The 27,139-nt window shown below is 45.0% G+C and overlaps 1 protein-coding gene across 2 annotated transcripts in view; it reads left to right on the top strand.

The window, feature by feature from the left end:
* Nucleotides 1-25,173, top strand: part of ISM1 (isthmin 1) — a gene marked incomplete at its 5' end in the record, with an annotated part of 37,030 nt that extends 11,857 nt beyond the window's left edge. The window contains 5 exons of one of the 2 annotated variants that reach the window (XM_084202303.1): nt 7,616-7,852; nt 16,451-16,718; nt 19,659-19,802; nt 22,160-22,249; nt 24,185-25,173. In XM_084202303.1, the coding sequence (XP_084058429.1) occupies nt 7,616-7,852; nt 16,451-16,718; nt 19,659-19,802; nt 22,160-22,249; nt 24,185-24,702 (1,257 nt within the window). In that variant the 3' untranslated portion in view covers nt 24,703-25,173. The remainder of the gene's footprint in view (nt 1-7,615; nt 7,853-16,450; nt 16,719-19,658; nt 19,803-22,159; nt 22,250-24,184) is intronic. The other variant, XM_084202302.1, reaches the window with a different exon arrangement.
* Between the last annotated feature and the right edge of the window lie 1,966 nt (nt 25,174-27,139).

Below are 27,139 nucleotides of genomic sequence, written 5' to 3'. Positions count from 1 at the left end.
TCTCAGACACAGGAGGGGTTCACAGGGTCTTGCCATGGGGTGCCACCTATCCACTCACTTGCTCTTCATCCCCATCGTGTCCCTGGAGGGAGGCCTTGCTCCTGTGGATCCACGACCTCTGGTTCCTTGATCAGTCACTCAGGCAGCCCAGGGAGCGGGAGAGAGAGCAGGATGTCTCTCGTGGTACCTGTGGCTGATTCCCTGACTTCTGGGACTCTGGCTGGGCCCTCCCAGGGGCTCCCCTGTCGGGGGAGACCCTCCTGGAATGGTCTTGTGTCAGGAAAGAGAGACCCACTGGATATTTTCGGTCTTCAGGTTCTTGTTTATTGTTATTTACAGTTCTGCAGGCTGTCCACACCAGGCTCAGTGCACTGGAAAAGCACAGCAAGAATGGCCAACAATCTTTCCTTACAAGGTCTTTTAAATCTAAACTGTCCAATGAAGAGCTGACACCTGGATTATTTTCCCTTTTAACCCAATAACTGATCCCACAGAGCTGCAGTGGGGACTTTTCTGCCCAATTACAAAATACCACCCAAACCCATGAAGAAGAAGGAAGAAGAAGCTGGAAGAGGAAACTCAGGACAACACCCTGTGCCCTCCATCTTGCTTCTATCCACAACACACTTAAAATCCCAAACCCTAAATTCCCCACCTAAGTGGTACACCTACACTGCTCTCTATAATCTATTTCACACCTTAGTGCATTCTGGTCTGTTCTGGAGTCTAGGAAACTTTCTCCATGAATGAGGGTCAAAGTCAGGGCACCCCAGAGCAGACAGAGAAATATTCCCAGTGCCCTGGGTTTCCATAGATGTCCACTGCTGATGGCTTGATATGAAACCTCAGCAAGTGTTGCCTCTGTGTGCAGATGCCATGTATGCTAACTACTTGCAGTTGCTCCTGTGTCAGTCTCCAGAGTTTCCTAAACAGAGGGTGAAGCTGAGCACTTGGAAGAGCCTTTCCCTGCAGGAGCTGAGGTGCCTGGTCCTGAGGTGGCTGCTCAGATTTCTGCTGCTGTTTGGCTGTAAACTCCTGGGTGCAGTAACCCCTTCCAGAGAGTGCTGTGAGGCACATGGCTGGTGCACAGATATTGAAGGGGAGCAAACACTGCCTTTCCTCTGCCTCCACCCTCTCACTTCCATCCGAGGGAAAGCGAGCATTAGTGGGGAAGGCAGCTAAGGGAGAGGCACATAAATTATCTCGCAGCCATTTGATGGTGTGTGTGTGTGTTTTGAGCACCAAGACTAAAGTGATTTGCCTTTTTTCAGGCACAGAAGTAGCTCTGCCAGAAGCACAGGAAACATCATGTTTTTGGAATATAACACTTGTCTGCTTTCTTGCTTTCCCGTTATTAGCTTTTGCTTATGTGATGAAGTCATCATGTAACTTTTAGTCCGCGGGGACTAAACACTTTCTAGTCTCTAAAAACATCTGCCAGTTAACACAGCCAGAGTCACAGACACTTTTGAAAGCACAGGGTGGATATTCAGTGGCATATGAGAGGGAGACACACAGGCTGGGGATAGCTGTTTCTTGGAAACCAACAGCTGAAGGCAACTGTGGAAATTGAAAAGGCTTCAAGTAAGGTTACTCTTTTAGCTAGGGAGAGATAAAAACTTCACTTATTAAAGCTGGTTCACCTAGTGAAATCCTAGCCATAGTGATTTAGTAGAATAAACTTGCAAAAGGACATAGTTTAAAACCCAGGAAAATAACTTAAGATGTATGTTTGTTCTCTTTCATTTACACTGATGTTTTATGTGCTGCTGTGACCTGCAAAGCCTGAAAAAAGGGTTGTGTACAAAAAATATTAATATTCTGAATTTCCTTTGCAGTTTTGATTGCAGCTTTTCCCATTCTGTTGGAACCTAATGTGTTAATTATGAGGCAGATTTGATGGGTGAGATTAAGCTAGTTTAATTGAATTTAGCAACGGTATAAGTAAATTCTATTTTAAAGCTTTATTTTACTACTGATTTTATGCAAGTCTTTAATAAGGCCTAAAAAGAATTTGGACTTTTAAAGAATTTGCATTTTGGCACCACAGGTCATTGGTGTAGAATACTTGGGCTACTCTTCAGCTGTACCTTTGCCTGTTCAGCCACTAAACATTGATTTAGCCTGTGTGGAGAGCTCAGGCAGGCAGTGATCACAGGGAAGATCTTTAGAGTCATGAAGAATAACTAAATGTTTATCAGCAGCTTAGGCAACTGCAAATACATGTTAACTAGAAGCAAAATTTGGCACTGAGCATCTGTCAGAGCCCTACACAATTCAGTTCTGGGTGCTTGGCTGTCCCCTGGATGGCTGAGCAGATATGCTGAAGAACAAAGCACCAGGGTTGTACTACTCTAGAAAATTTGCTGAAGGGCCTCTGGTTTTTTTTCCAGCAGACACTGAGCTGTAATCACCACCAAGTTTCTATTATCAAAGTGTTTATACAAACTGGCAGTTCTTCACCTCCAAGCCGAACCATATTGTTTGTATTTTCCAGCTGAATGAAAACATGAAATACAAGCAAACAACAGAGCATAAAAAAATAGCTGTGATGTGAAGTGTGCATCCAACAACATGCAGCAAAAAGATCTGAGTAGAACATGGTTGGTTTTCTCCTTAAGCCCAGAGTTAAAAACCTTGTCTGCCAGAACCATTCAGATGCACTCTTTATTATTGGAACAATTCATTTGTGCACTTCTCTAAAGATAAATAAGGTTTTTCACTTTACTGCTATATGTGAGTGAGGGGCAAGCTTATTTTAAGGAAAAATTAAAATGTCTTAGTAGCAGAGTGGTTGATGTAACACCCCTCTGCTCTGACTTCCTGTCTGACTGCCTGGACTGTATGTGGCATTAATCATAAAAGAAATCTTCCTCTGTGTGTCTCTGATAATGTTTCTCAGCTGTTACCCTCACTGCCTGCTCCTTTAACGTGCCTGATAGGTCCTGATAGATGAAAAACACAAATAAACTCCAGGAATTGGATCTCCCAAGTTGGTTACACCTCTTGGATCTGTGCCTGTAAGAGTCTCAGGTAGGATCCTGGGGGGTTACTCAGCCTCCCAAGACCGGTTAATTTTAAAGTGATCGTTTAGCACTAACCTGAAAAACCACAACAGCCTTCAAAATGGAAACAATCTGTTTGGGCAGGTGGGAAATGAAACCAGTCCTGATGGCTATAATGGTTCTCTGGGAAAGCCTCAGGCCTCATGCCTCGTTTTGTCTCTGATAGCAGCACAGCATCTGTGGAGTTTCCTAGTAAATAAAAGTTCTTTCTTGCTGGTGACTGAAGATGCTGTACAGGTGCATCATGAAAGTGCAGTGACAGACCCTCGGTTTTCAATTCAAGACCTCTTGTCAAGGTCATTTTACAGGATATTTCAAAGGAGTATACAAGAAATAAGAAAGCAATGTAGCTGCAGCAGGGATTTAGGAATGGATTCCCTTGCTGCCTGGGAGCTATTAGAATATAAGTTGTATCAGTTTTCCAAAATCCTCTCAACTCCATAATTAGCAGTGCTTGAAAATGTGCCCTTGCTTTGGCAAGTGGGGAATGAAAGAAGGAAAGTAATAAACATGAAGGGCAGAGAAAGAGCAACTGCTTCAGAATATTTTCTATATTTACAGTCATTCCTCACTTACTCTCTGTCTTGGTTGTTTTTCCAGAACTGGAAATGGTATTAAAATAAGGAAGAGAGGAGGGAGATGGACTCCTTACTTGCCAGAATTGCAGAGAAATTCCCTTTTCCCCTCCTTTGGTATTTTTACAAGTTCCCATTTCTGTTTAGCTTCTCTGTGGGGAAGAGAAACAGTACATTTCCCTGCTCCTCATGTCTGTTGTGGCAGAGGGAGAAACAGGATGGGAAGGCCAAGGAGGGTGTTAAAATGCCAATCTGATTATTGGACAGTTCATCTGCAATATCAGGGCTGTCCCTTGGGGCCTTAAACCCTGCCACAGTGTAAGTCCCACCTGGATCACTGGAAATTATCCTGTGAATTGCTCTTCCTTTGTGGTTTATAGAGGGACACAGGCACACTGACCTATTGCCCTCCATTTTTCAGAGATGGGTGCTGCAAGGTGCGTTATTCTGTAAGGCAAAAAATGTGTCAGATCCTCTCTCAAGTGTTTATTTCATTGCTTTGTCACACACCCCATGAAAATGGCCTTTATACACTGTCCACACTTGGAACACTCAAAAATCCTAAGCTGTTTTTTGTGTTAGGAGCTTCTATAATTATCTGATCTCATGGGGCTTGCAGAGCTGTAGCTTACAGCCAGTATGAGTGACCTCTTAAAATCATCTTCATGGAAAGTCTAAACATTGTGAATAATCCTTTTAAATGAAGAGGGGAAAAGTGTTTTATCTTAAAATATTTAGAGCAGATGCATCATTTGAGTAAGAAACCAGAAATGTCATAACTTCAAAGAAACTGAGTCAGTAGTTCTGAATGAAGTGACAGAGCTTTTAAAGGAAGGCAAACATCGCTGCTTTCCCAAAAACATCAGTAATGAAATTGTGTGCACCTAAAAATAAACAGTGTGAAATATAAACATGGGAAGTAACGTAAAAGTAAGGAAAGAAGGATATCCCCCTCGAAAAAAAAAAAAAAATCAAATTTCATCTATTGGCTTTGGAACACAAGCCCTATTTTCTTCAGAAAGGATGCTGGCATTGCAATAAGGACAAACTTTTCCCTGCTGGATGGGTCTTGGAAGAGCCTTTGCAGAGCTAATGCACTAGCACAGGGTGAGCACAGTCTTCCCTTCACATGCAGTTCAAGCTCCTCACTTTTATTTTTGGCAGCCTCTTTAATCTTTTTACCAGAACTGCACACTTCTAATAATACTTCAGGTCAGATTAGACATATCTTCCTAGTAAAAGAAGTATCTTCCTGAAAAAATGGACGTCCTCTTCCCTTTATTAACTGGAAACAAATGTCCATTCCCTGGCCGTACCACGAGCAGATCGCTGGAATGATCACACGCACTGAGCATTCCCACTTGCAGGACAGCACAGAGCCCCAGGAGCTCCTGAAGCCCTTTCCCAGTGCAGAAGGGACTGTGAGAGACAGCCCTGCCTCTGGGCAGAGCGATGTTTAACCCGTGCCATTCCTGCCCTGCTCTTGGAGTCAGGCTCCATCTCCCACTCTGGCACTCAGGAATGTGCCCCCAATGTGTCACTGGGGTCTCTGGGTTGTGTCCCCCCTGGGCAAGCAGGGTGGCCCATCCTCCCCTGCCTGCAGCAGCCTTTGGGATGGAGCAGTTACCTTGTCCCCCTTCCCTTTTCCTTCCCAGCGTGGAACAGCTCACTCTGTAATTAATGACAGCCCCTGCCCCAAGCAGCTTGGTAGTGGGCCCGATCAGCCTGATGTCATTGCCTCACCATGACAATTTCCTAACCAGCTCCATGTGATATTCCATCTGCTCGACACCATTAAAAACTTTTTATATAGCCCTTCTTATTGTAGTTGCTGAGCTCCCCACAAACATCACAGTGAGGAGGGGAAGTGCTCTTATCCCCACCGAGGCACCAGCAGACCGTGACCTGTCAGGATCACACACCAAGTCTTGTCAGAGACTTAAATCTGGGTCTCCAAAGGCCCTGGCCAGCTCTAGCTGCATGGTATGTTAACGTGGAGAAGCAGGATGCTCCTGAAGGAGCAGACAGATAGGGAAAGGATGGAATCGTATGTGAGAATTTTATTAGTTTTTAATAAAATCTTACTTTATTTTTAATAAAGGTAAGATTATGGGCATGATACCCCAGTAAAAATAGTCAAGTACCACATTTTTTCTGTTCCTCCTAGCTGAAGTAATTTAATCACAGCACTATTACACCCTGTTGTCAGTCAGACGTAACTGAAAAGCCATTTAATCCTCATGCACCAAGCATGTTAAATTCTATCTGAAAAGTGTTAAGTTAAAGCAGTAGCATATGAGTAAGGAACCTAAAGTTAGCTAAGTGGCCGTCAGTTTCATTTCCCAGAGCCTCCTGCCGTGTGATCTGCTTTCCACTTTGTATTGAGTAAGGGGTGGGCCACCAAAGGCATCTCAAAGTCCTTCCTGGTCTCCAGCAAAGAGAAGAGCCTGCTTCAGCCTCCCAGCAAAGCAGACTGTCAGGAGCACACACATTTTTAGCACTCCGAATTTGGATCTGTGCTGTAGATAAATGTATAAAATCACCCTTTTGGCACTTTCAGAGTGTAACTATTCTGGGAATGAGAATACAACAACGATATTAATTCTGCCAAATTGCTTTTGGTCTTTACAAATAGGGTGCAGTGAGGAGGGTAGAAGAAAACTACCTTCATTTTTACTCTAGACAATTTCACTTAGTCCGAGATTAATTCTTCAAGCTTGGTTTAACTCAGTGAATATTTTTCTGTGACGTGCACAGGTTGTATTGTAACATCCCTTTAAAGGTCAATTTGGAACCTTCTAAGCAAATAAACACAAAATAAAAGAAAAAGCATTGGAGCTGTTATCTATCTGAGAGCTTAGCTAAAGGTATGCTGTGGCTTAATTTGAACCAGGGGAGCTGGATGGAGATTGCGTTTAACCAGAAATGCTGGCAAAAACACGCTCCAGTAGAGCCAGAACCACATGTGGCCATTCCACTTTAATTGTGCTTGTTTTAAAAGATAGGTCTTTAACATTTACCCTCTCCATGCTTGCTGTCTCTTTATGAACTGAAAATAAAAACTCCCCAGGCAGTCATACTGAGACCTCAAGCTAAAACTTTTCAGCTGAGTCAAACCCAAAACCTGTGCGGAATCTACCCCACGCTTTTTTCTTTCTTTTTTTTAGCCATAAGAAGATTGGACTTCTCTGCTGTTTTTTCCCCCAAGTCCCCCAGGCCAGTGCTAACCCAGGGAGCCAGTGTTTTGATACTGAATGTGCCCCTGCTTGGTGAGGTCAAAGGCAGTGGCAGCAGTGCTACTGGTTCAGAGGCAGCCTGCTGCCATGTACTACAAAACCCAGAAGTACGCTCAACAATAACAAAAGCATTAACCGCTGACCCGCGGCGTGGTGAAATCCAATCCCACCATTAGGCAAACACGAAAATGAGATCCCAGAGGAAGGAAGGTTCAGATGTTCAAGACCAGAAGAATTGGGTGAGGAACACAGAGACAAGATGGAAGTTGTTGCAGGCTGAGGGGAGAGAAGGGGAGGTTGCCAGCTCAGCGGTGGGATCTTTTAATACCATAAATTTCAACATGGCCTCAGCAGTCAGTGTTTTTGCTTCGCCTTGGAACAAAGCAAACTCGGATGATTTAAGATGGATGCCTTTCAGCATTTTTAGGGACATGTTTAATGTGGTGTGATTTGATTTCCCAGGGACTGCTTCAGAGCCTCATGTTTCTAGGTTTGTTTGAAGTCTGATGCTTGTGTCCGTGTGTAGGTGCTCACCACAGGGCTGGAATGGTTCAGGAGCCTGGAAGAACTAAGTTCCCGAGCCTGACTCAGCTTTATCTTGTGTCAGCTGGTTACAGATCTGTCTTTCAGCAGTGAGCCGTGGGTCTGGGTGCTGGAAGGCTGCAGCTGGAGGGACGGGGGCACCAACAGGACTGCACGCTCTCAGTTGTCAATTTTGGTCCTTGCTTTTCTTCCCCAGAGCACACTGGCTGCAGAGGACCATTCTCCTGAAGACAGCTTCACCCTGAACCCCGAGGAGCGGCGAGAGTACCCCAGTCTGCAGGCTGCCCACCGCCCCTTTCCCAAGGAGCAGTTCCGGCAGGAGAGCGGGCACACGGCCTTGCAGAGAGACGGACCCAGGTCTTTCCTCCTGGACCTCCCAAACTTCCCTGACCTGTCAAAAGCAGATATCAATGGGCAGAATCCCAACATCCAGGTACAAGTTAACATCTGACTATTTTATAACTTAGGCAAAGTTATTTTACTGAGCCAAGCCGACTTTCAGCCTGGCTTCCATGATGAACAATCCATCTCCACCAACAGAGAATGTATATAGTACAATAGAATGTAATATAGTATTATATATCAAATATATATAAGACATACTTTTTCTCTCCAAGTTAATGCACATACTGCAAATTTTTTCTGAATTTCTTCCTGACTGGTGCTGATTGCAGAAGCGTGGAGATCAGTGTAGACTTGTTTGTGAAACCAAACCCGTCTTTGTGATTGCCATTTTGGAGCATATTGCCTTCACTGAAAATAAATGGGTGCTTTAATTTCTGCCTTCAATTTACTGTTAGTAAAATTTGTTCGTGGACAGATTGGCATTTTGTACTCTATTATAAAATGCAGCCATCCCCAAAGGCTAACAGAGAACAAATATTTCAGTTTCAGCTCAAAATGCCGCTCCTTTCTATGGAAGCGAGCCTTAGAGTTAACTTCTGTAGCAGCTGCTTGTAGTATAAAAAAAGTTGTCTGCAAAAAACTTTGTTATATGTTATTCCTCAAACAGTTCTTGGGTTTGGAACGGCCTCTTACGAGCCACTCGCATCTTGAAACTTCAAGGATCGGAAAGAGGAAAAAATGAGTGATTTGTTTTTAATTCAGAGCCTTAAAGCAAAATTGGCATTAATAAGCAGTCTTTTTTAACCAAAACAATAAATTCAAATGTTGTTCTGCCTAAGATGTGCTTATAAAAACAATGCACTAATAGATCTGGTTTTCTGGTTAAATTAATTCCTGGCTTCTTATAGTCCACCAGCCCACAAAATTACCATCCTTTTGATATGTCTAAGAATGTATGTATGTAAAGTTGTAATGGATCTGCTGGTGAGAGGCCAACATGCTCAAGAGGGCTGGGGATGTTCAGCCTGGAGAAAGGAAGGTTCAGGGGAGACCTTGGAGCACCTTCCAGTGCTGAAGGGGCTCCAAGAAGGCTGGAGAGGGACTTTTTGCAAGGGCATGGAGCGATAGGACAGAAGAGAACAGCTTCAAACAGGCAGAGGGTAAGTTTAGTCGGTTTAGCAAGTAGTTTTAGGAAGAAATTCTTTACTCTTGGGGTGGTTGCCCAGAGAAGCTGTGGCTGCCCCATCTCTGGAAGTGTTCAAGGCCAGGCTGGATGGGGCTCTGAGCAACCTGGGATAGGGAAAGGTGTCCCTGCCCATGGCAGGGGAGTGGAATGAGATGATGCTTAAGAGCCCTTCCAGCCCAAACCAGTGCATGATTCTTACCCATGACTGGGTGAGAAAAAGCTGCCTCCATGGATTCCTCCCTTGCATTGACCACAGATGAGCTGGGCCATTAAGAAATCTCACAGATTTGGGGACAAGGGCAGGTCTAGTACTTGACAGGCCAAGGGAGTAAACATGTTCAACATTTGGGGATGGAACACATCTCTCGTGCTAGGAGAGCCCTTCCAGAAAGGTTTAGGAAAGTATCTTGGTTTGAAAAGACCAGAGTCTGCTAAGGAAGGCAGGAGCCTCCCTTGAAATGGAAAATGTAAATCCCTTTCCTCTGAATTGGAAATTCATTTGGAAATTAAGGGGCTCTCAGGCAAAGATATAGGAACAGGAATAACAATGTTTACTAGGAAAATTAGAATACAAGTGCAATAGTACAAATAAAACCACTGACAGAGTGGTTTTCAGAACACAACCTGACCCCCTGTGGGTCAGCGTGGTAGCAGCAGTCCCATTCCATGGTGGCTCAGCCCTCCTGCAGTGCCAGCTGTCGTTCTGTTGGAGCAGGGATCCTGGACAAGGGGGGAGTTTTCCTCTGGAGGTCTAGAGGTGGTGTAGATGGGCCTGGTATTCCTCTGGGAAACCAGCAGAGAAGAAATCTGCTCCTCTGGGAATGCAGTGGAAAAAGGTTGCCTGTGGTGTTCCAAATCTCAGGTTGTATCCAAGTAGGAATGCTCGGCTCCTCCCCCTGGGCGGAGCATCTCCCAGTGGGATGATGGAATTTTATCAGCCCTGCAGGGACACTCACTGCCCATGGACAGCAGATATTTCTCAGAGGGAGGATGGGCTGTGGGAGAGATAAAGAAAACTGTGGGAGAGATAAAGAAAATGAACAGAACTGCCCAGCTCTGCCAGAGGGCAGTAGAACACACCCACCCCAGTCACACCCAAGGCAGAAGGGAAGATTGGGAGCTGTAGGGAGCCCAGACCCTGGCAGGAGGCAAATCCTGCAACATCACTATTTGAACAGCAGGTAAACTGCAGGGGAGGACAGGAGGAAACAAAAACCTTTCCTGAGTGGTGACAGCATGCAAAGTTTAGACAGAGGGATAAAAGAGATGGAAGCAGTTCCCTGTCTTGTTTTCATGGTAACTGCTGCTGCTATGGCCTCTTTTTCCACCACCCAATCCTGGAAATATGTCAGCAAGTCTGTCAGCAGTTCTGCTGGACTCTGAGACCCGGGAAGAGTGGTCCTGTAAACTGGAAAGGGGCAACATTGATCCCAGAGCTCTTGTGCACATGGATGAGCCCTTTCTGAAAGAGGCTCCCCAGGTCCTGCATTTTATTTACTCTGAATTTACTCTGCTTATTTAGGTGAGTAAATAGTGATTACACAAAGCTTCTTTAAGTTCTTGTTTGACAGTCTTACAGCTGGTCAAGCCTCATGGACATAAAACTCCCATTAATTCTTTACAGAGTCAGAGAAAGTTTGTTTTTTTGCCTAAAGGTTGTAAAAGTTGGCCTACTCTTTTACGAAAAAAACAGGATTATAGGGAATTTTTGCTTGTTAAACAGTACTATACTGACCTGAACAGGAATAGAGACACTTGTTGACTTGCAAATTTCTCATCAGCTATTTGGCAGAGGAAAACAAAATTGATGCTTATTTTTCCTTTTGCACAATGGCTCCCAGATCTGTAAGTTACAATTCTGGCAGTGTTGATTTAAAGAGTCCTCCTAGGACTGAGAGGCTGGATAGGAGAAAACAGCCCCTGTTTTAAGATAGCACAATGGCCACATTTTCTTCTCAAAGGCTCAAAACCTCATTTTCCTTCTACTGCAAAAACCAAAAATAACATTTTTAATGGAAATTATACGTGGGAATTAAAAATCTAAGGAGGAGGCATAAAATTCTTCCCAAAAAGCAGGTGGAAAAAATAGTCCAGTGAGTTCTCTTTAGGGCCTTTTCTTCTCTGGTTCCTCTGAGATGGTGCTTGCTGAATCATGCCCTGGTGTGTGCTCTTTTAGTGATGAGCTGAAAGTGAGTGTCAGAACACCATCAGAGGAATTCAGGTCACTGCCATATTTAATAGATGACACTGTAAGTACAGCAGGCTGTCTCTAGAAAACCCTCAGAAGCAGCAGTCAGAGCTGCAGCAATCCCAATGAATGTGACTCTGCATGCATGACCAGGACAACCCTTACTGGCCTTCCTGTGGTGTTCCAGCCTTGTAAAATCTCCCACCATTTAAAAGTGGCATTTTGTGCTTCAGCTGTGCTTCCACACTGGTTGTTGAGAGTAACCACAGTGAGCACAGACTGGCTGCTTGGTTTGGGGCATTTTGGTTTCTTTTTTGTCGTTTTAATGGTTCTGTCAATGCCTGGAAGACTTCTAGATGAGAAGGTGATTACAAAAACTTATCTCACTTCTTTTTTTAGTTCCTTTCACAAGTGGAAAATCCCTGCTGTCTAGGTTTGCACTTGTTTGACAGAGCAGCCAAGGGGACACCTCCTTCCACCAGATCAGGTTATTCAGAGCCTGCCCAGCCTTGTCACACCTGCAGGGACAGGGAGTTCACAGCCTCTTTGGGCAATAAGGGCATTTTGTTGACATTGATGTTCCCCCCTGAACTTAGGTCTTGGTCAAGCTTCATGACCAGCAGAGCTCCAGTTGTAATGGATGTGCTAAACTTTCTGATGAGGGTTAAACTTTGAATGGATGTGTTAAACTTTGTGTTCTGGCTGAAAAGTGCACAGAAACAGGTCGGGTTCCTGTTTACAACCATGTTGATAACCATGTGAGTTGACAGGAGTGGTTTTAAAGCAGAAGTAGTTCATGCCTGCTTGGTCCTTGTCATTTGTCACCAGGCCTGTGGCCATGTCCACCAGCCACACCACTCCAGTGCTGCTGTGTTATCTGCTTGTTACCTGTTTTCTCTCTTTGATGCCTGCTGGGTTACTGCCTTCTCTTGGAAACACATCCACACAAAGCCACCCACTCTGGGCACACACACAGCTGCAGAGAAACAGGGCTGCTGTGGGATCTGCTGGGAAAAAAGATCTGCAGGGCTTCACTCCTCTCCAGGCTCACCCGTGGCCATTTCCCTCACCTCCACCTGCATCAGAATGTCACTTTCCACACGTTTCATCAGATGTACCTGTTAGCTATCACATTTGTCCCTTGAAGCTGCTGGTTTCAGTGCATTGGAGAGCAGCCCCCTCTTGGTGCTGCTGTCACGGGAGACTCAGCAGTGCCTGACCATCCCTACCAGTCCCATTTTTATTTCTGGGGTTCATTGGGGCTCATCAGAGGTTGCAGGTTGGATTGACAACATTAAATAGAAGCCTCAGGTCTCAGTCACGTTGTCTTCCCTGCTCCCAACAAAGCTTGAGGGACCTGCCCTTTTCCAGTCCAGAAAACTGTTCTAAGTGACGTGACACAACCAGAAGTAAATTGCTGTCACTGCTGATGGCATTTTAATTAAAATTATGCGTTGTAAAGCCAGATGTACCACTTCAATCTCATACTGAACTTGTTTCTGTCCTCCTGTTTTACTTACCTCGTTGCTGACTTGCACATGTCTATCAAACCCAGAATGGCAAGTTCTCTACTGAAAATTTGCATCAATTGCAAGGAAAAAAAAAATAGGGTAGAAATATTGTAGGATCTGCTGCTTGCACAACATCACAAACATAGTTCTTCCTGAAACATAATCTTCTGGTCACTTAGGGCAATGTTTACCCCAGTGAAGTGTGTTCAGAAACATTGTCTCAGTAAACAGGACAAAGAGCACAGAACTTTTTGTGCGCTCTAGCAGGCTGGGATAATATTTATCTTCTGTATATTTTTGGCCAGGAGAAAATTGGATGTTGGTGTCTGGAGACATCTGTGCATGATACACTTGTTTCATTAGAAATTGCCTGCAAATCTGTTGTTTTAATGTGCCCACGCCAATTGTTTTTAACAGTTTTCAGATGAATGTCCTTATTCCTAGCTCATACAACCAGAAAAGAAGTGGCTTTATTTTAGGTTTGAATACTTCTGGGGATGATTGTGGATTTGTACAAGAACTGTGTTACCACAGACATTTTGGGAGACTTGAGAAAAATCTTTACAGTTTTGATAATCGCTGGAAGAAGAAATCAGCCTCTAAAATGGGCTCCAAGATAGAACTGCTAAACCAGATCTGTTTTTTAGTTTTTAAGAGAACATGTTTTTGTTGGAATATTTACACAGTATGAAAGCTTTTCCAGAGCTTCTCTAAATGCCTGGTTTGTATTACTCTAGTTCTTGATCTTTATTCTCTAATCCCTGATTCCTTTATTCCTTTTTATAAACAGTCCCCAATATAGGAACTGATCCCACAAGTTACATATTTCAGTGCCATGTATGTGCACAAGCACATGTGTACGTGCAGTCATGGGCCAGCACTGTCAGACTGTCTGTAAGGGCTGGGAAGAACTCAGTGAAAGCTCATTTTTCAAAATTTTAGACTGGGATAAGTGAGCAGTTGCTCACCTGAAACAGCAATCTCTTCTCACAGTTCTGCCCTGACTTCTGGGTCATAGAGTGGAGGGGGATTATTGGGATTATGCCTCTGGAAGGTCCATTAAGCCAAGTCCCTGAAAACACCAGAGTCGATTGAAGCTGGCTTCTGATTTCCAAGAGTGGCAGTTCAGGCAATCCCAGGATTCTTTACAGAATTGTTTTCACTGTATGATTTTTATTCCACAATAAACACCTTGGGAATCAAAGCTTGAAGCAGTGGAGAGGGGAACATAGGGATGTGCCAGACTACCACGCCGGATTTTGCTTCTGCTGTTTTTGGTTTTTAAACTGGCTGTGTGTTGGAAAACTCATTTTAGAGGCCTTTCTAAGAAGCTTCCTCAGAGGTAAAAGCAGACTGAGGTGGCTGATTGCACAGATATTCCAGTCTTGGAAGTCAGTCTGTGGCAGCACTGGTGGGGTCTGGTGGCACTGGAGGTGTGTGTGTTCCCCCTGCCTTTCCAGCACCAAGCTCAGCAGATGTTCCTCTGTCCCTGCAAACCCTCTGCTCCTTAAGCTGACTTGGCATCATCAATCATTATTTAAAATCGAGTTCTTATGGTTCTTCAAATTGTCCTTGGCTGAAATAATGCCAGTTCACGCTGATTGGCTTTCATACAGCTACAGATTATCAAAGCACACGGAGCAATTTTCATTGTTTTAAATCAGAGGGTTTGTTTTTTCCACTTTGCTGCTGAGTCATTGCTCAGAGAGTGAGTGTGGTCTAAAAAATACTTGCTGCCCAAGTACTAGAATTGTTCTGATTTCCAGGTGGGGAGTGCTAAAGCCCCACCACTGGCAGGGTTTGCTGCTCAGTGAGGCGATTTCCTTTCATTTATTGTGAAAACTCTGTTTTGCTTGGATGGAGGTAACAATTTTGAATCCCCAAACTGACTCTGATGTTTTCAAGCTTATGAAATCCGTTTTAATTCTTGGTCTGCAGAAACTGAGGTTTAATGAAGTAACCATTCCAATTCCATATTTAGGCTGGGAGTGAAATACCCTTTGTGTAAAGAGGCCATTAGGCTGACAGCTGCACTTTCCCTTGCTCTTGCTCTTTTCCCAGTGGAGCTTCATAGTAGCCTGCAAGTCTTTTTTTTTTATTCAATGGTCTGGTCTATGGTAAAATGCAAAGGTTCCAAATCTCCTGTCTCCAAAGGAAGGATGTGTGGGCATTGTTTGTGTTTGCAGCTCTGAAGATGTGACAGTTCTGCTTTGCTTCCTGTGTCACAGTTGTGGATCACAGGTAGCTGTGACCTTTTCTTTTTTTTTTTCCCTTGTGTGTGTCTTGTGATTGTAGTAATAACAATTGTATAAAACTAATCTTTTATGTACAATGCACGTCCCCAGAGCTGTGTAAATTACTTTTAGCATAACAGTGCATTATTTATGGTTTATACAACCTGATTTTCATTGTGTACCATCATGAAAGGCTGAGAATGCCTCTGTGCCTATTAAACATTATAGATATATGTGACAGTCACTTCTGGTTGTTCAGCCAGTCCAGTGTAATCACGTTAGCATGAAACATCAGATTATTTCATGATCTGTCTGTGGCCAGGCCATACTTGCATGACTCACAGAGCCAAGGTTTCTGATGGCTAGTCTCTGCTTCTACCAAATAGCCACCTATATGCACACACAGTATTTATCCAGGAGCTTTACAATTACACACTGTTAGCACAGAAAGCAATAATCAAAGGTTGCCCCCATGCAGAATGATACTGACATTTGTGATGTCTGTGAGGGAACTGGGCAGCAAACTCTGAATTTTGGTTCTGGGCTTCTGTTAGAAACCATAAACAGGTCGACCATAACAGGTCATTATCCTCCTCCAGCATGACAAAAGGAGCTGCTTTAAAGGGCTTTGCAGCCAGTGGCTTACTCAGAAATGGTCAGAGGAGCTCCCAAAGTGTGGTTTCATGCAGCACTGATGGCTGGGCTGCTGCCAGAGGGGCAAGACAGATGCAAACCCAGCAGTACCTGGGCTCTGCATCTTGACCTTCACACACGTGGCCTTGCTTATTTTGAGTCAGCCCAAGTCCTTGGTTTGGTTTTCTTTTTCCTGGTCATATGTGTTGGGCTCTGAACACATTTTCCCCATCAGGCAGGGAGTTCTGCTGCAAGGGTTTTAGGCACACAGTGGGTTATTATTTTGTGCAGGATTTTTCCTAGCCTTGGTTCCGAGGTCTGATTCAGCAGAGGTAGCAGAAGGAATCACTCAGCCTCTGCATGCCTCTGGGCTCAGTAATCCACACGTGGTTTCCAACATGCCAGACCCATGGTGTTGCACAGCCCCTTTGCCAGGCACCACCTTGTCTGTCACTGTGATGTTTTCTGAACATTCCTCTTCGCCCAGGATTTTCTCCTGGGAAGCTGAGAAGCCTCAGCTTCTCCCTGTTCTGCCACTTTGGAATGTGGCTTAGATATTATTTGCCAACAGGTGCATGTTTGATTGGTTTCATGTGAATTGTTTTACCTTAATGGCCAATCCCAGCCAGCTGTGTCAAGGCTCTGAGGAGTGACGCGTTTTTGTGATTCATTCTCGCTAAGCCTTCCGTCTGCGTCCTTTCCCTATTTCTTTAGTAGAGTTTTAGTATAGTATTCTTATAATATCATATCATATCATATTATATCATATCATAAAATAATAAATCAAACCTCTGGGAACATAGAGTCAGATTCATCTCTTCCCTTGTCCGGGGGACCCTCACAACCACCACACCTTGTCTTTGCTGTGTGGAAAGTGTTCCCCTGGCGAGGAGGAGGCGCTGACAGTCGGGCTGGTCTGTTCTGCCTCCCCCAGGTCACCATTGAGGTGGTGGACAGCCCTGACCCGGAGCCAGACAAGGAGCTGCAGAAGGAGAGCAGCAAGCCCGGCTGGCCAGCCCCATCGCCCGACTGGAGGAGCTGGTGGCAGAGATCCTCCACGCTGGCTCGCATGAGCAGCGGGGACCAGGACTACAAATACGACAGCACCACCGAGGACAGCAACTTCCTAAACCCCCTGGGTGGGTGGGACAGCCATGCCCCCAGTCACCGGGCATTCCAGTCCAAGGAGCAGCCGGAGTACGGTGGGTTTGTGTCCCAGCCTCCCCCTGGGATTGTCAAAAACAAGCGTGGGGGGGAAAACGAGGATGGTGAGGCACGGCTGAGAGAGGGCCAAGCAAAACAGAGTTTTTCAGCATGTGGCTTTTGTTCATCAGCTTTCAAATACAAATCTGTGCAAATGCACAAGCCGTGCTGCGGTAGCTGCATTCCACTAGTAAGTCTATAATCTTGAAAATCATACCAGTTATCCCAGAAGAGGGCCTGTTTTAGTCCAACGTGTGCTTTTTTTTCTAAAAAGTAGAGGAAACAAGGTTTCGTGTTTATTTTTAGAGTAAGGGTAAGTACAAATTTAGAATCGTGTGGTGGTTTGGGAACCAGAATAAAACTGTTGGATAAATAAGCAAGATCTGAAACGTGGTAGTGTTTGGTGGATACACAAATAAGATGAGTTATGTTGGTGCATGTGTGGGGAGTGGCGTGTGCAGCAGGAACATTGTGTATTTGTGTGTGTAATATTCTTCCAGATGTGTCGTGGGGAAAACAATTGTTTTCAGCTTGTTGTATGAAATAGCTGCAGAAACTAGAAACAGAGGAGAGCTACAGCTATTCACTGCCCTGACAGGCTGTGGCTATCCACATGGGAGTGACCCAAGGGAGCTGAGCTAAATGTGCTCACAGGAAGAGCCCCTTGAATTTAAGCTGTGTGTCAATGCAGACCACTTTTGTCCAACCAAGGTGTCAAAGCCATGCTGCTTTTACCCTGGCATTTCTGGTGTTATGCCCCAGATGCTGCAGAGTGCCTGGGTAAAACACACGTGGTATTCTTCCATGATTTGACTGACTTGAAGTGCTAGAATCTTAAAAATCAAGAGAGAGTTTTTATGGAATAGTGTGTTTAAACACATGCATATGTATTAAATTTTGTGGCCAGAAGATTAAAGTCTATCCCTTCTTTTTGCACCTATATTTATTTGTGGGCAGGTTGATTGCCAAGAATTCATATCTTAGGTAGTTATTAATATAAGTTAATTGTGATAGAAAAATCACAGTAAGAATTACAAACATGAAAATAGGAAGAAGGGGTTGAGCTGCAGCTGAAAATCGAACGTGGTGTATTCAATAGTGTGCTTCATAGTGCACTGTGAACACTAGGTAGGTAGGTTAAAAATTACCCTAGAGCTCCCTGCTGCACACCAGAGCATTCAGCTAACTGGAAGCAGCTCCTGGGCTTTTGTCTAACCTCAAATGCTGGCCTTGTCCCGGAGGATGCAGTAGCAGCTCCTGCCCATGAGGGGTGCAGATGTTCCACCCACTGACATGTTGGTACCTTTCCCGTGTGTCTCTCTCCCCTCCTGCCACTACCAAGGGTTCTCCCTGCCCTTCCTGCATCTCCTGGGCTGGGCTGGGCTGGCTGACAGGCGTTGTGCCTGCTCACCTGCCCTCCTCCTCGCCAGCCACGTGGAGATAAAGGAATTGGAAAAGAGCTGAGAAAAAGAGCAGAGCCAGGCATAGTGGGCAGATCACATTTTCCACATCTGATGCCTTTTTTGGGCTGTTGTGGTGCCTGCCTGCTGGCAAATCCCAGAACCACAGGTCTTGCACACTGACATTAGTCATGTTCACACCCACATCCCACCGCAGACACCTGATTCCAGTGTGGTGCCTTCCCCATCATCAGCCCTGTCAGAAAAGGAGGAGAAACACATCAGGTCCTTGCCATGAGGAACTCACATCTAGGCAGCTTGCTCTGAGTGAGATCTATAACCTCCCCAAACTCCTGGCAATAAATGTTTAATAGCACCCCACAGAGCTGTTGTCAGTCGTTGCATATGGAACAAATCAAGTTACGTGTTCTGCTAACCAGCTCAGGAAGCCCGCAGACAGCATGGCCCTGGGGGAAAGTGTGTAGCACAGAGGCCAGGGGAGGCAGGGATCCTCCCTGGCTCTTGCTGTAGCTTAGGTACTCTCACCTGCAGCTGCCTCAGAGCCACTAAAGCAGATGTTGCTTTGCTGTCAGTGGCGGTGTAACCCAAAGGAGCTGCAGCTGCAAGTTACGATCACAGTAAAATATCTCCTGTGGGTTGCAGGGGAAACCATTTAGGCAAATGGTTTTCAGCTAGGGAGGCTAGTGGGGAAGCAAGAAAGCTGGGACAGGTTCATGGGCTTTGTTTGGTGGCCTTCACAGGTGGGATGTGCTACAGTTTATGCAGCACACAAAGGAGGCTGGTTCTGAAGGGCTTAGGTACTCACAGCACATCAGCTTTTTGTTTTGGTGTCCAGGGCCTCTGTCTGTCTGCCAGAAGAAAACAAAATCATGTTTCTTTTTTCATAAGGTTCCTTCTAGTAAATAGTCAGATTTGATGTTATTTAATAATTCCCATGAAACACTAAATACTGCGTGTTGTTCTTGGTGCAAGAAAAGCATGCAGCTCCCTGCTCTCATAGCAGTCTTCCTGAAATATCTGTTCCCCGTTCAAGGGGCTGAAAAACAAAATTGTGATTTTCACTCGTGACCCTTAGCTTCCCATAGCATGCATCTTGCCCAAAAACTGAGGACTGTCGTGTGCTTCGAAAAGATGAAAAAGAAAACTCAATTTATCCTTTGCCCGATTAGTCTGTTCCCCACCAACACATTCCCGTATGCGGGGAAATGACGTGAATAGATGTGCGCTGTTAGTTCATGACCCAGCTCTGCAGCCGAGGATCCTCAGCAGCCAAAAGGTCAGAAGAGAAAGGAAATATTTTTCCAGATAATGTTGCGTGCGTTTCCCCGAGGAGCATCGAGTGTGAAAACCATTTTTACGCGGCAGGCTCGCGCCTGGCCCTCGGCCCCGAGCTTCAGGTAGAGACATCTGGATTCCATCCGCGCCTCGCCTGCTTAATACAAACCACCACACAGTAGTTTCTTGGGTAGCAGGAGTTTTGTTTGCTCATTTCCTCCCTCGTGTTTGTCCCGTGAGCAGATTACGTGGACGGAGAGGGCGACTGGAGCCCCTGGTCCCCGTGCAGCGTCACCTGCGGCAGCGGCAGCCAGAAGCGCACCAGGTCCTGCGGGTACGCCTGCACCGCCACCGAGTCCCGCACCTGCGACAGGCACAGCTGCCCAGGTGGGAGCTGCTCCTGCAGCTGCTGCAGGGGGCAGGGGTGGGTGGGCAGGGGGGGAGAGAGCCCTGCTGCACACGGGGCTGGGGGCTGTGTGCTCCGTGGCAAGATAAAGGCACTGGTGGGAAAAAGAGATTTGCAGCACCATTTATTCATAGTGATGGTACACTGGTCGTGGCAGTAATTTTTGTGCACGGGTGTTCTGTATTCCAAAGGGTGTGATCTACTCCCTTGAAACAAATTTGGAGCTGTTTTAGAATTTCCAGCCGGCTGTGCTGTTATCTCAGTGAGCTCCTGTTTTGCTGTGGAGGGGATGGCATTGCTTGCATTGTGAACTGGGATGAAGGAATGTATGGTTTTGGCTCGAATATAAAATATGGCCAAGGAGCCTTGACTTAGCTCCTACCTGTGACGGTGTTCATAGGGGTCCCAGGCTGAGGGAAGAGATGAGAATTTGACTGCATGTTTCAGAAGGCTGATTTATTATTTTATGATATATATTATATTAAAACTACACTAAAAGAATAGAAGAAGGCTGGCTAAGAATAGAAAAAGAATGAATGATAATAAAATCTTGTGACTGACCAGAGAGTCCGAGACAGCTGGATTGTGATTGGCCATTAATTAAAACAACCACATGAGACCAATCCCAGATCCACCTGTTGCATTCCACAGCAGCAAACAATCATTGTTTACATTTTGTTCCTGAGGCCTCTCAGCTTCTCAGGAGGAAAAATCCTAATGAAAGGATTTTTCAGAAAATGTCATGGCTACTCCTACCTATTCACAGGATTTGACATTTTGAAGTGTCTTTACCATCACACACTTACCATCTTCACTTTGGCAAAATCAGAGCTGAGCACTCGAGCCTACATCATAAAAATTTGAAGCTGCTGTGGAAAACTGGTTTTTAAATGTTGCTGTGTGTTTAAATTTAGACCAATTTGTCATGCAGTAGCTGCCACAATGCAGGGGATAGGTGCAAGTTCATTACTTCCCAAGATCAGAGAGAAGTGAAAACACCAGTCGTGGTGGTATGCATTACTCTCAGTTTACCTAATGACTCAGAAAGGCAGAAATTTTTAAACTGGAGGTCAGGCTTTTTTTTAATGGGAAGTGAAATGTCAGCAGTGCTGGAGAGGAGACTTAGAAGACTTAGTTGGGGAGAAGCTGCTGACTTGCAGATGGATCCATGTCTCCATTGCAAAGCGACAACTGTGCGGCAGTTCAGGGAAAAATGTTTCTGCATGCTCTCATGCATCCTAAAACCTCAATAATAAGGAGTTAATTCCAGAAGAAAGCAAGCAACCCCCAGTTATATTCTCTAGTTTTCATTACCAGCTAGCACCAAAAAGTGGCAAACTTGAAAGAATATATTATGTCATACAGCAGACCTCCAACGATCAGCAAGCAAAATATATTCACTCTTTGATGCTGTGCTGACATTTTCGAAATTACAAGGTCAAAGCTCAGCTTCTGCTGTTTGTAATTCCAGCAGTGAATTACTGCCTTGTAATGGGTTCTTGGGTATCTATTATTCTACATCTAGTGCTGGAGTTAAGGCAAAACTCTATGATAATTTTGTTGAAAATTGGCCTGAGGCTGTTTTGAAGCTTTGCAAGCCACTATTATGCCCCAGTTCAGGAGAAAGTTGATTGGCAAGAAGATGGATGGTGAATAGACTTCGTTATTAACCATACAGTTATCACATATTAAAGATCTTTCCATTTTCTTTAGAGGCCTTTAATTCAATAGAGAGGAAAGGGGGAAAAAAAACCACCCTAAAACCTACTTGTGTTAAGCCTGCATGGCACAGAAATGCTAGGCACATCAATAGGCTGAACTAAAGCAGCAACAAAAGGAGGTTTACTTTGGCAAGATCATTTTTCTGGCAATCTCTGTGTCTCTCAGCTGGTAGCAAACAATTAACTGGAGGCTGCTGGTAAATCCTGATATGTTGAGATCCTGATATTTTATTTGGCAGCTGTAAGTGGTGGGGACGGAATTGCTTGGAGATGTTGGTTGTCTTTTGCCTACTCACACCTTTTAACTCCCTGGCACTGGGAGAGACCAAAAGGCATCAGTTTTCTTGTGACAGCATCATTCTTCCTCGAGAAATGATTGAGAAATGATTGCCCACACCTGCCCTCAGCCCTGTCACTCTGTTTCACCTTCTCAACAACAGCACAGGTTCCATGGCCATCATGGTTTCAAAGGAACAGTCCAGCAGCAACTTCAGAACAGTTCCCTGCCAAAACCAAGCACCTTGCAGAGCCTGGGGAAGAAAGGGGGGCAAGGGGGCAGCTGTTCCATTGTGTGTGGGTGGGGAAACAGCAGCAGCACTAACCCCTGTTTGCCTTAGGGATCGAAGATACCTTCCGGACGGCTGCCACAGAAGTGAGCTTGCTTGCAGGGAGTGAAGACTTCAATGCCACCAAACTCTTTGAAGTTGGTAAGCAGCCTGGTCAGTCCTTCAGCAACAGATAAGAGACTTCCTTAGGATTTTCTTGACTCCTGTGGGATCGAGGTGCTGAGTTTAGCATTTAGTGACAGCCATTTGTTATCTTGCTCACATCTGGGATCTGAAAATTTGCTTTGGTCGTAGAATCTTTCTCCCCTTAAGTCCTGTGCTTGTTTCACCATAAAAGGGTTATTTGTTGTCCTAATTCAGAAAGAACTGTAAGACTCCACAGTAATGGAGGGGGGAGGGAATAAAACACTCTTTATTATTTTGATTAAATAGCCTCGAATGGAAGACCCTATAAAAGCATTTTCATTTCATGTAAAAGAATACAGCTGTCACATCAGAAAAATAAAAAAGAAAGAAAAGACAATGACTTTTAGGAGCATGCATTGCTTTTATAGCTCTGTGTGCTGCAGTGGGAGTAGCCAAAGCAATTTTATGGGGAATGGCTTGATCCTGAACTATCTAAAACTCAGTCCAACATCTGCAATGTTCTGATTTCGTCCCTTCAATGAAACCACAGTGTGGCCACTCAGAGGCACTGGATGCTGAATTAATTGAATAAATAGTGTAACCCAGCACCTCCCTACTTTAGCAGCAGAGTACAAGAGTTAATGACAGCCAGGATGAGACTCTTTAAGGAGATAGAAAAACAGGACACAGGTCACTAAGTAAATATTTTTCAAGAATGTGTGCTGTAAGAGTTTTAGGCCCCAGTTAGTTACTGTCCTGCAGAATCCTCTTAAAGTAAGTGTCCTCTTAAAGCAAGATATGCAGGTGGTTTTTGACAGCCCATAGGATGATGTAGACACCTTAAATAATGTTATGTTTACCTGGATTCTCCCAAGTGTCTTGCAAAATAATGAAGTGCTGGTATTAAATATGCTACTGGTCTACAAATCTCTTTAATCCCAGCTATGCATCATGCCTCTGGCACCATAAACTCCTGCTGATGTACAGCCACTCTGATCTTATGTCACATATGCCCTTTTAGAACCTGAATCACTTCTGGCTGCATTTACTAGATAAGATGTCAGTCTCCATGTTTGAGATATTGATGCTTGAAAAGTGAATATCAAATAGAAAAAAGTATTTGTTTTTTAAAGAAGGACTGAATTAAGGTCTAAAATGTACTTCAGAAGGAGTAATACAGGCCTTGCTTGCCATCTTGGAATCTCTAGCATCATCCAAAACTTAATCCTTCATCACCTGACTGCTGTTTTTCCTGTCGAGTGTGTTCTGACTGAGGGTTCTAACTGGAGATTGGCACCAAATCACTGTGATTCCCTTTTTCTGCTACTTGCCAACCCATGGTAGTGTCTCTTGTGCCACATGGGTATATCAGCAGCTTAATTTGCTGGGTAGAAGAAGTGTCACAGATCCCTACTGGGCTGGTTCTGCACTGAAACTCAGACTAGCCCTGCAGTCAGGCACACTTGATTTCTTTATCTGACAAGACAGCACAGTAATGCACTGTGGGGAGGGCAGCAAACTGGGACTGCCCTTTCTTTCTGCAGCAGAGCACTGGTGCTCTGTGGCTGCAGGACACGAAATAACATGATGTGGACACACAGCTTTCTTATGGTAAAAGAGAACTTTTAATTTCTGATTCCAACATTTATAGATTTCCAAAAGTGACAGTGGATTGGAGGGTGACAGTGCCACCTCTCCAATGACACCGGACAAGCCAACAGTCCATCAAGTTTCTCTTGTTCCATAAAAGAATGCAAAACAATAAGTTATTTACAAAAGGTGTGTGAGAAAGTTCATTACAAGAATGTAAACATCAGAAGGCTTAGAAAATCTTAAAAAATCAGGGCAACAGTGCTGAACAGCTACACTTTACTCAGTTGCTATCACTGATCACACCAACTGGGATGCTGCTTAATGTATCTCAAGTTTCCCTTTCCTGCCCTGAAACAGATACTGACAGCTGTGAGAGATGGATGAGCTGCAAGAGCGAGTTCCTGAAGAAATACATGCACAAAGTGGTCAACGACCTCCCCAGCTGCCCTTGCTCCTACCCCAGAGAAGTTGCCTACAGCACTGCTGAAATCTTTGACCGGCTCAAGAGGAAGAACTTCCGCTGGAAGGACGCCAGCGGTCCGAAGGAGAAGCTGGAGATCTACAAGCCCACGGCGCGCTACTGCATCCGCTCCATGCTGTCCTTGGAGAGCACCACGCTGGCAGCCCAGCACTGCTGCTACGACGACAGCATGCAGCTGATCACCAGGGGCAAGGGGGCAGGGACCCCCAACCTGATCAGCATCGAATTCTCAGCAGAGCTCCACTACAAAGTGGACATTCTGCCGTGGATCATATGCAAGGGGGACTGGAGCCGCTACAATGAAGCCCGGCCACCCAACAACGGGCAGAAGTGCACGGAAAACCCGTCGGACGAGGACTACTACAAGCAGTTTCAGGAAGCAAGGGAATACTGAGGGGATTTTCCTTTTCTTCAGATGCAAAGTAGCATTCGTTTCCTGGATGCCAAAGAACTGATGATGGCTGCTGCACGGGCTCCTCCACAGGGGTCGGTCGGTTCCTTTCTAATGAATGTATATAGTTGTAATATAATGCGTGAGTATTTTTCACAGTGTGTGTAATTTATAAGCACATATCTCTCTGTCTCACACACACCTATTTTTGCATACAGACATACATAAGTCTTGTCCTGATAGGATTTTGTACCGCAGTAACCTTCATGTAATAATGTGCATTTCATTTTATTTCCCATCTGTAACCTAATGAAGGGGGTGGGGGGTAGCTGCCATCACCATCAGGCCCCAAGGCCCCAGCTGAGGAGGCACATACTTAGAAGTTGTTATAAACAATAGGATTGAAGAATGTACTCTTCCATATGGGAATGGTTTACAAGATTAATGCACCTACAGCATCAGTTTTCTCCATAATTGGTTTCATGACCAGTCATATCTAAGGAGGGAAGAATTTTTTTTTTTTGGAAGGGTAATAGTCAAAAATGAATATAGAAAATCCCTACCAATTTTTCCTCTTGGAATTCTTCCTGTTACCTTCTAGCTCAGGTATTTGCAGCCCACCTGGGGTAGGCTTGCAGGAAGATGTAGCTGTGGTTTTCCTGCAGGCCAGAAAATGTCCTGGTGCAGTGGTTCTGCAAGAGTTACAAGCAGCCCCCTCCTGGAGACAGCTCTGCTATGGAGCTGCAGCTGCAAACCTGTGAACTGAGCATGCTGAAAGTCTTTGGAGGAGTGAGGGCAGAGAAGGAATCCATGCCAAAGGACCAAAAAGATCACAGTGCCTTCCCAGTTTTTTAATATGAAGAATGTTTGGATCTGCTTGTTTCTTTCTTTTAAGAAAAGAAAGTTTATCATTTTAGAGAACAGTAAAACTGGAATCCACAAGTTCCCTGGGATGAAAGATGCAACCAGCCCTTTTCCCCCATTTTTCTCATGCTGAATGCAGTGTGCTACAGCAGAAGCTGTTCTTTAAGGGAAGCTTTCTGGGAGGAACTACTGGTGTCTTAAAGTGTCTTAATTTTTTTAAAAAAAGCTAGCATTATTTTTGTAAAGTATTTATTGAATTGTAACAATGACTCACATGTGGGATGTATCTCTGACATAAAAGGATTCTGTCGATGGAACTTGATTTCCAAGAACGCAACTGTTGTTAGGCAAAGGTTTTATTTCCAAATTTTTATAAAGTGCAAGTTCACAAACTGTCATAAAGGAGCTCATATCTGCATTCTGATGAAAGATTAAAGTCACGCCCTGGGTAAATAAATAACTTACAGTTCCATCCTGTGAAAGACTGCCTTGCTGCAAGTCAGTGTGCTCATTTGGAAAACCAAGGCCAAATGTCACTAGAGAAATGCCTGTTTTGGGGTTGTGTGGTCTGACAGACATTTATGGAACCTCACACAGAGTTGAAGCTGACCGGCGTCGCAGCCAGTCTGAGCTCAAAGAATTCAAGACAGGCATAAAAGGCAATTCCCTCTGCTATATACAGGCACACACAGATGGCATTTAAGGTCCCTTCCAGCCCAAACCCTTCTATGGCTTCCTGTAAACCTTCTCTGTGTCTCTGCTGGCCTCTGGGGCCAGGTTGGTTGCGAGCTCACGGGCGGACACGTGCGCGGCGCCAGCTCCGCGTTGGCCAGCCCAGGTGGTGCCAGCCAGGGGTGCACAGGCGGTCTGGGCTGTGCACACCCAGTCTGGGCCGTGCTGGAGGCTCTGCCAGACCTGCTGTGCTGCAGAGCCCCAGCAGTGTGCCCCAGGTCTCCAGAAAAGCAGCGGTCCGGGCGGAGCCGCCGCGCGTCTGCGCCAGCGCCGGCTCCGCTGAGGTCACAGCTGGGAAACTTGGCCGAGGCATCGGAGCATCCCAGATCCAGGCCTGAGCTGGTGGGGGAGACAGGGATGTGTTCTAGCACAAGCTGGTAGTAACAAAACATGGTTAGTTGAGAAAGAGGGTAAACATAGGGATCACCCCGTATTTTTTTATAGAAACCAGATTTTGTGAATACTTGCAAGGTCGTACGAAGGCGCCACCAGCTCGTGGAGCCAGTTAAATTGACAGCAGATGGATGAAAGGCACAAGGAACTCCAGGATCACTTCACAGGGAAGACAGGTATTTTCAGGGAGAAAGCTCTGCTTCTTACTTACCAATGTGTGGGGGAAAAACATTCTCAGGTTTCTGTGGGAGACAGATGAGAGAATTGGTTACAATTCTTGAATTATAAAACACATCCCTGCCCTCTGTGGATTAGTAAATTATGGTGCTATTGAGAAACTACCACACTATTAATACAGAACATAGCACATAAAGTGTCAGGGAAGAGGAGAAATTATTCTAATAAATGAAATGACGCACAAAGTTTCAAGTCCTACCACTCGTAATTTGCC

Source organism: Fringilla coelebs (genome assembly GCF_963513975.1).
Source record: "Fringilla coelebs genome assembly, chromosome: 3".
NCBI classification, from domain to species: domain Eukaryota; kingdom Metazoa; phylum Chordata; class Aves; order Passeriformes; family Fringillidae; genus Fringilla; species Fringilla coelebs.
This window is presented reverse-complemented; position numbering and strand designations above follow the sequence as displayed.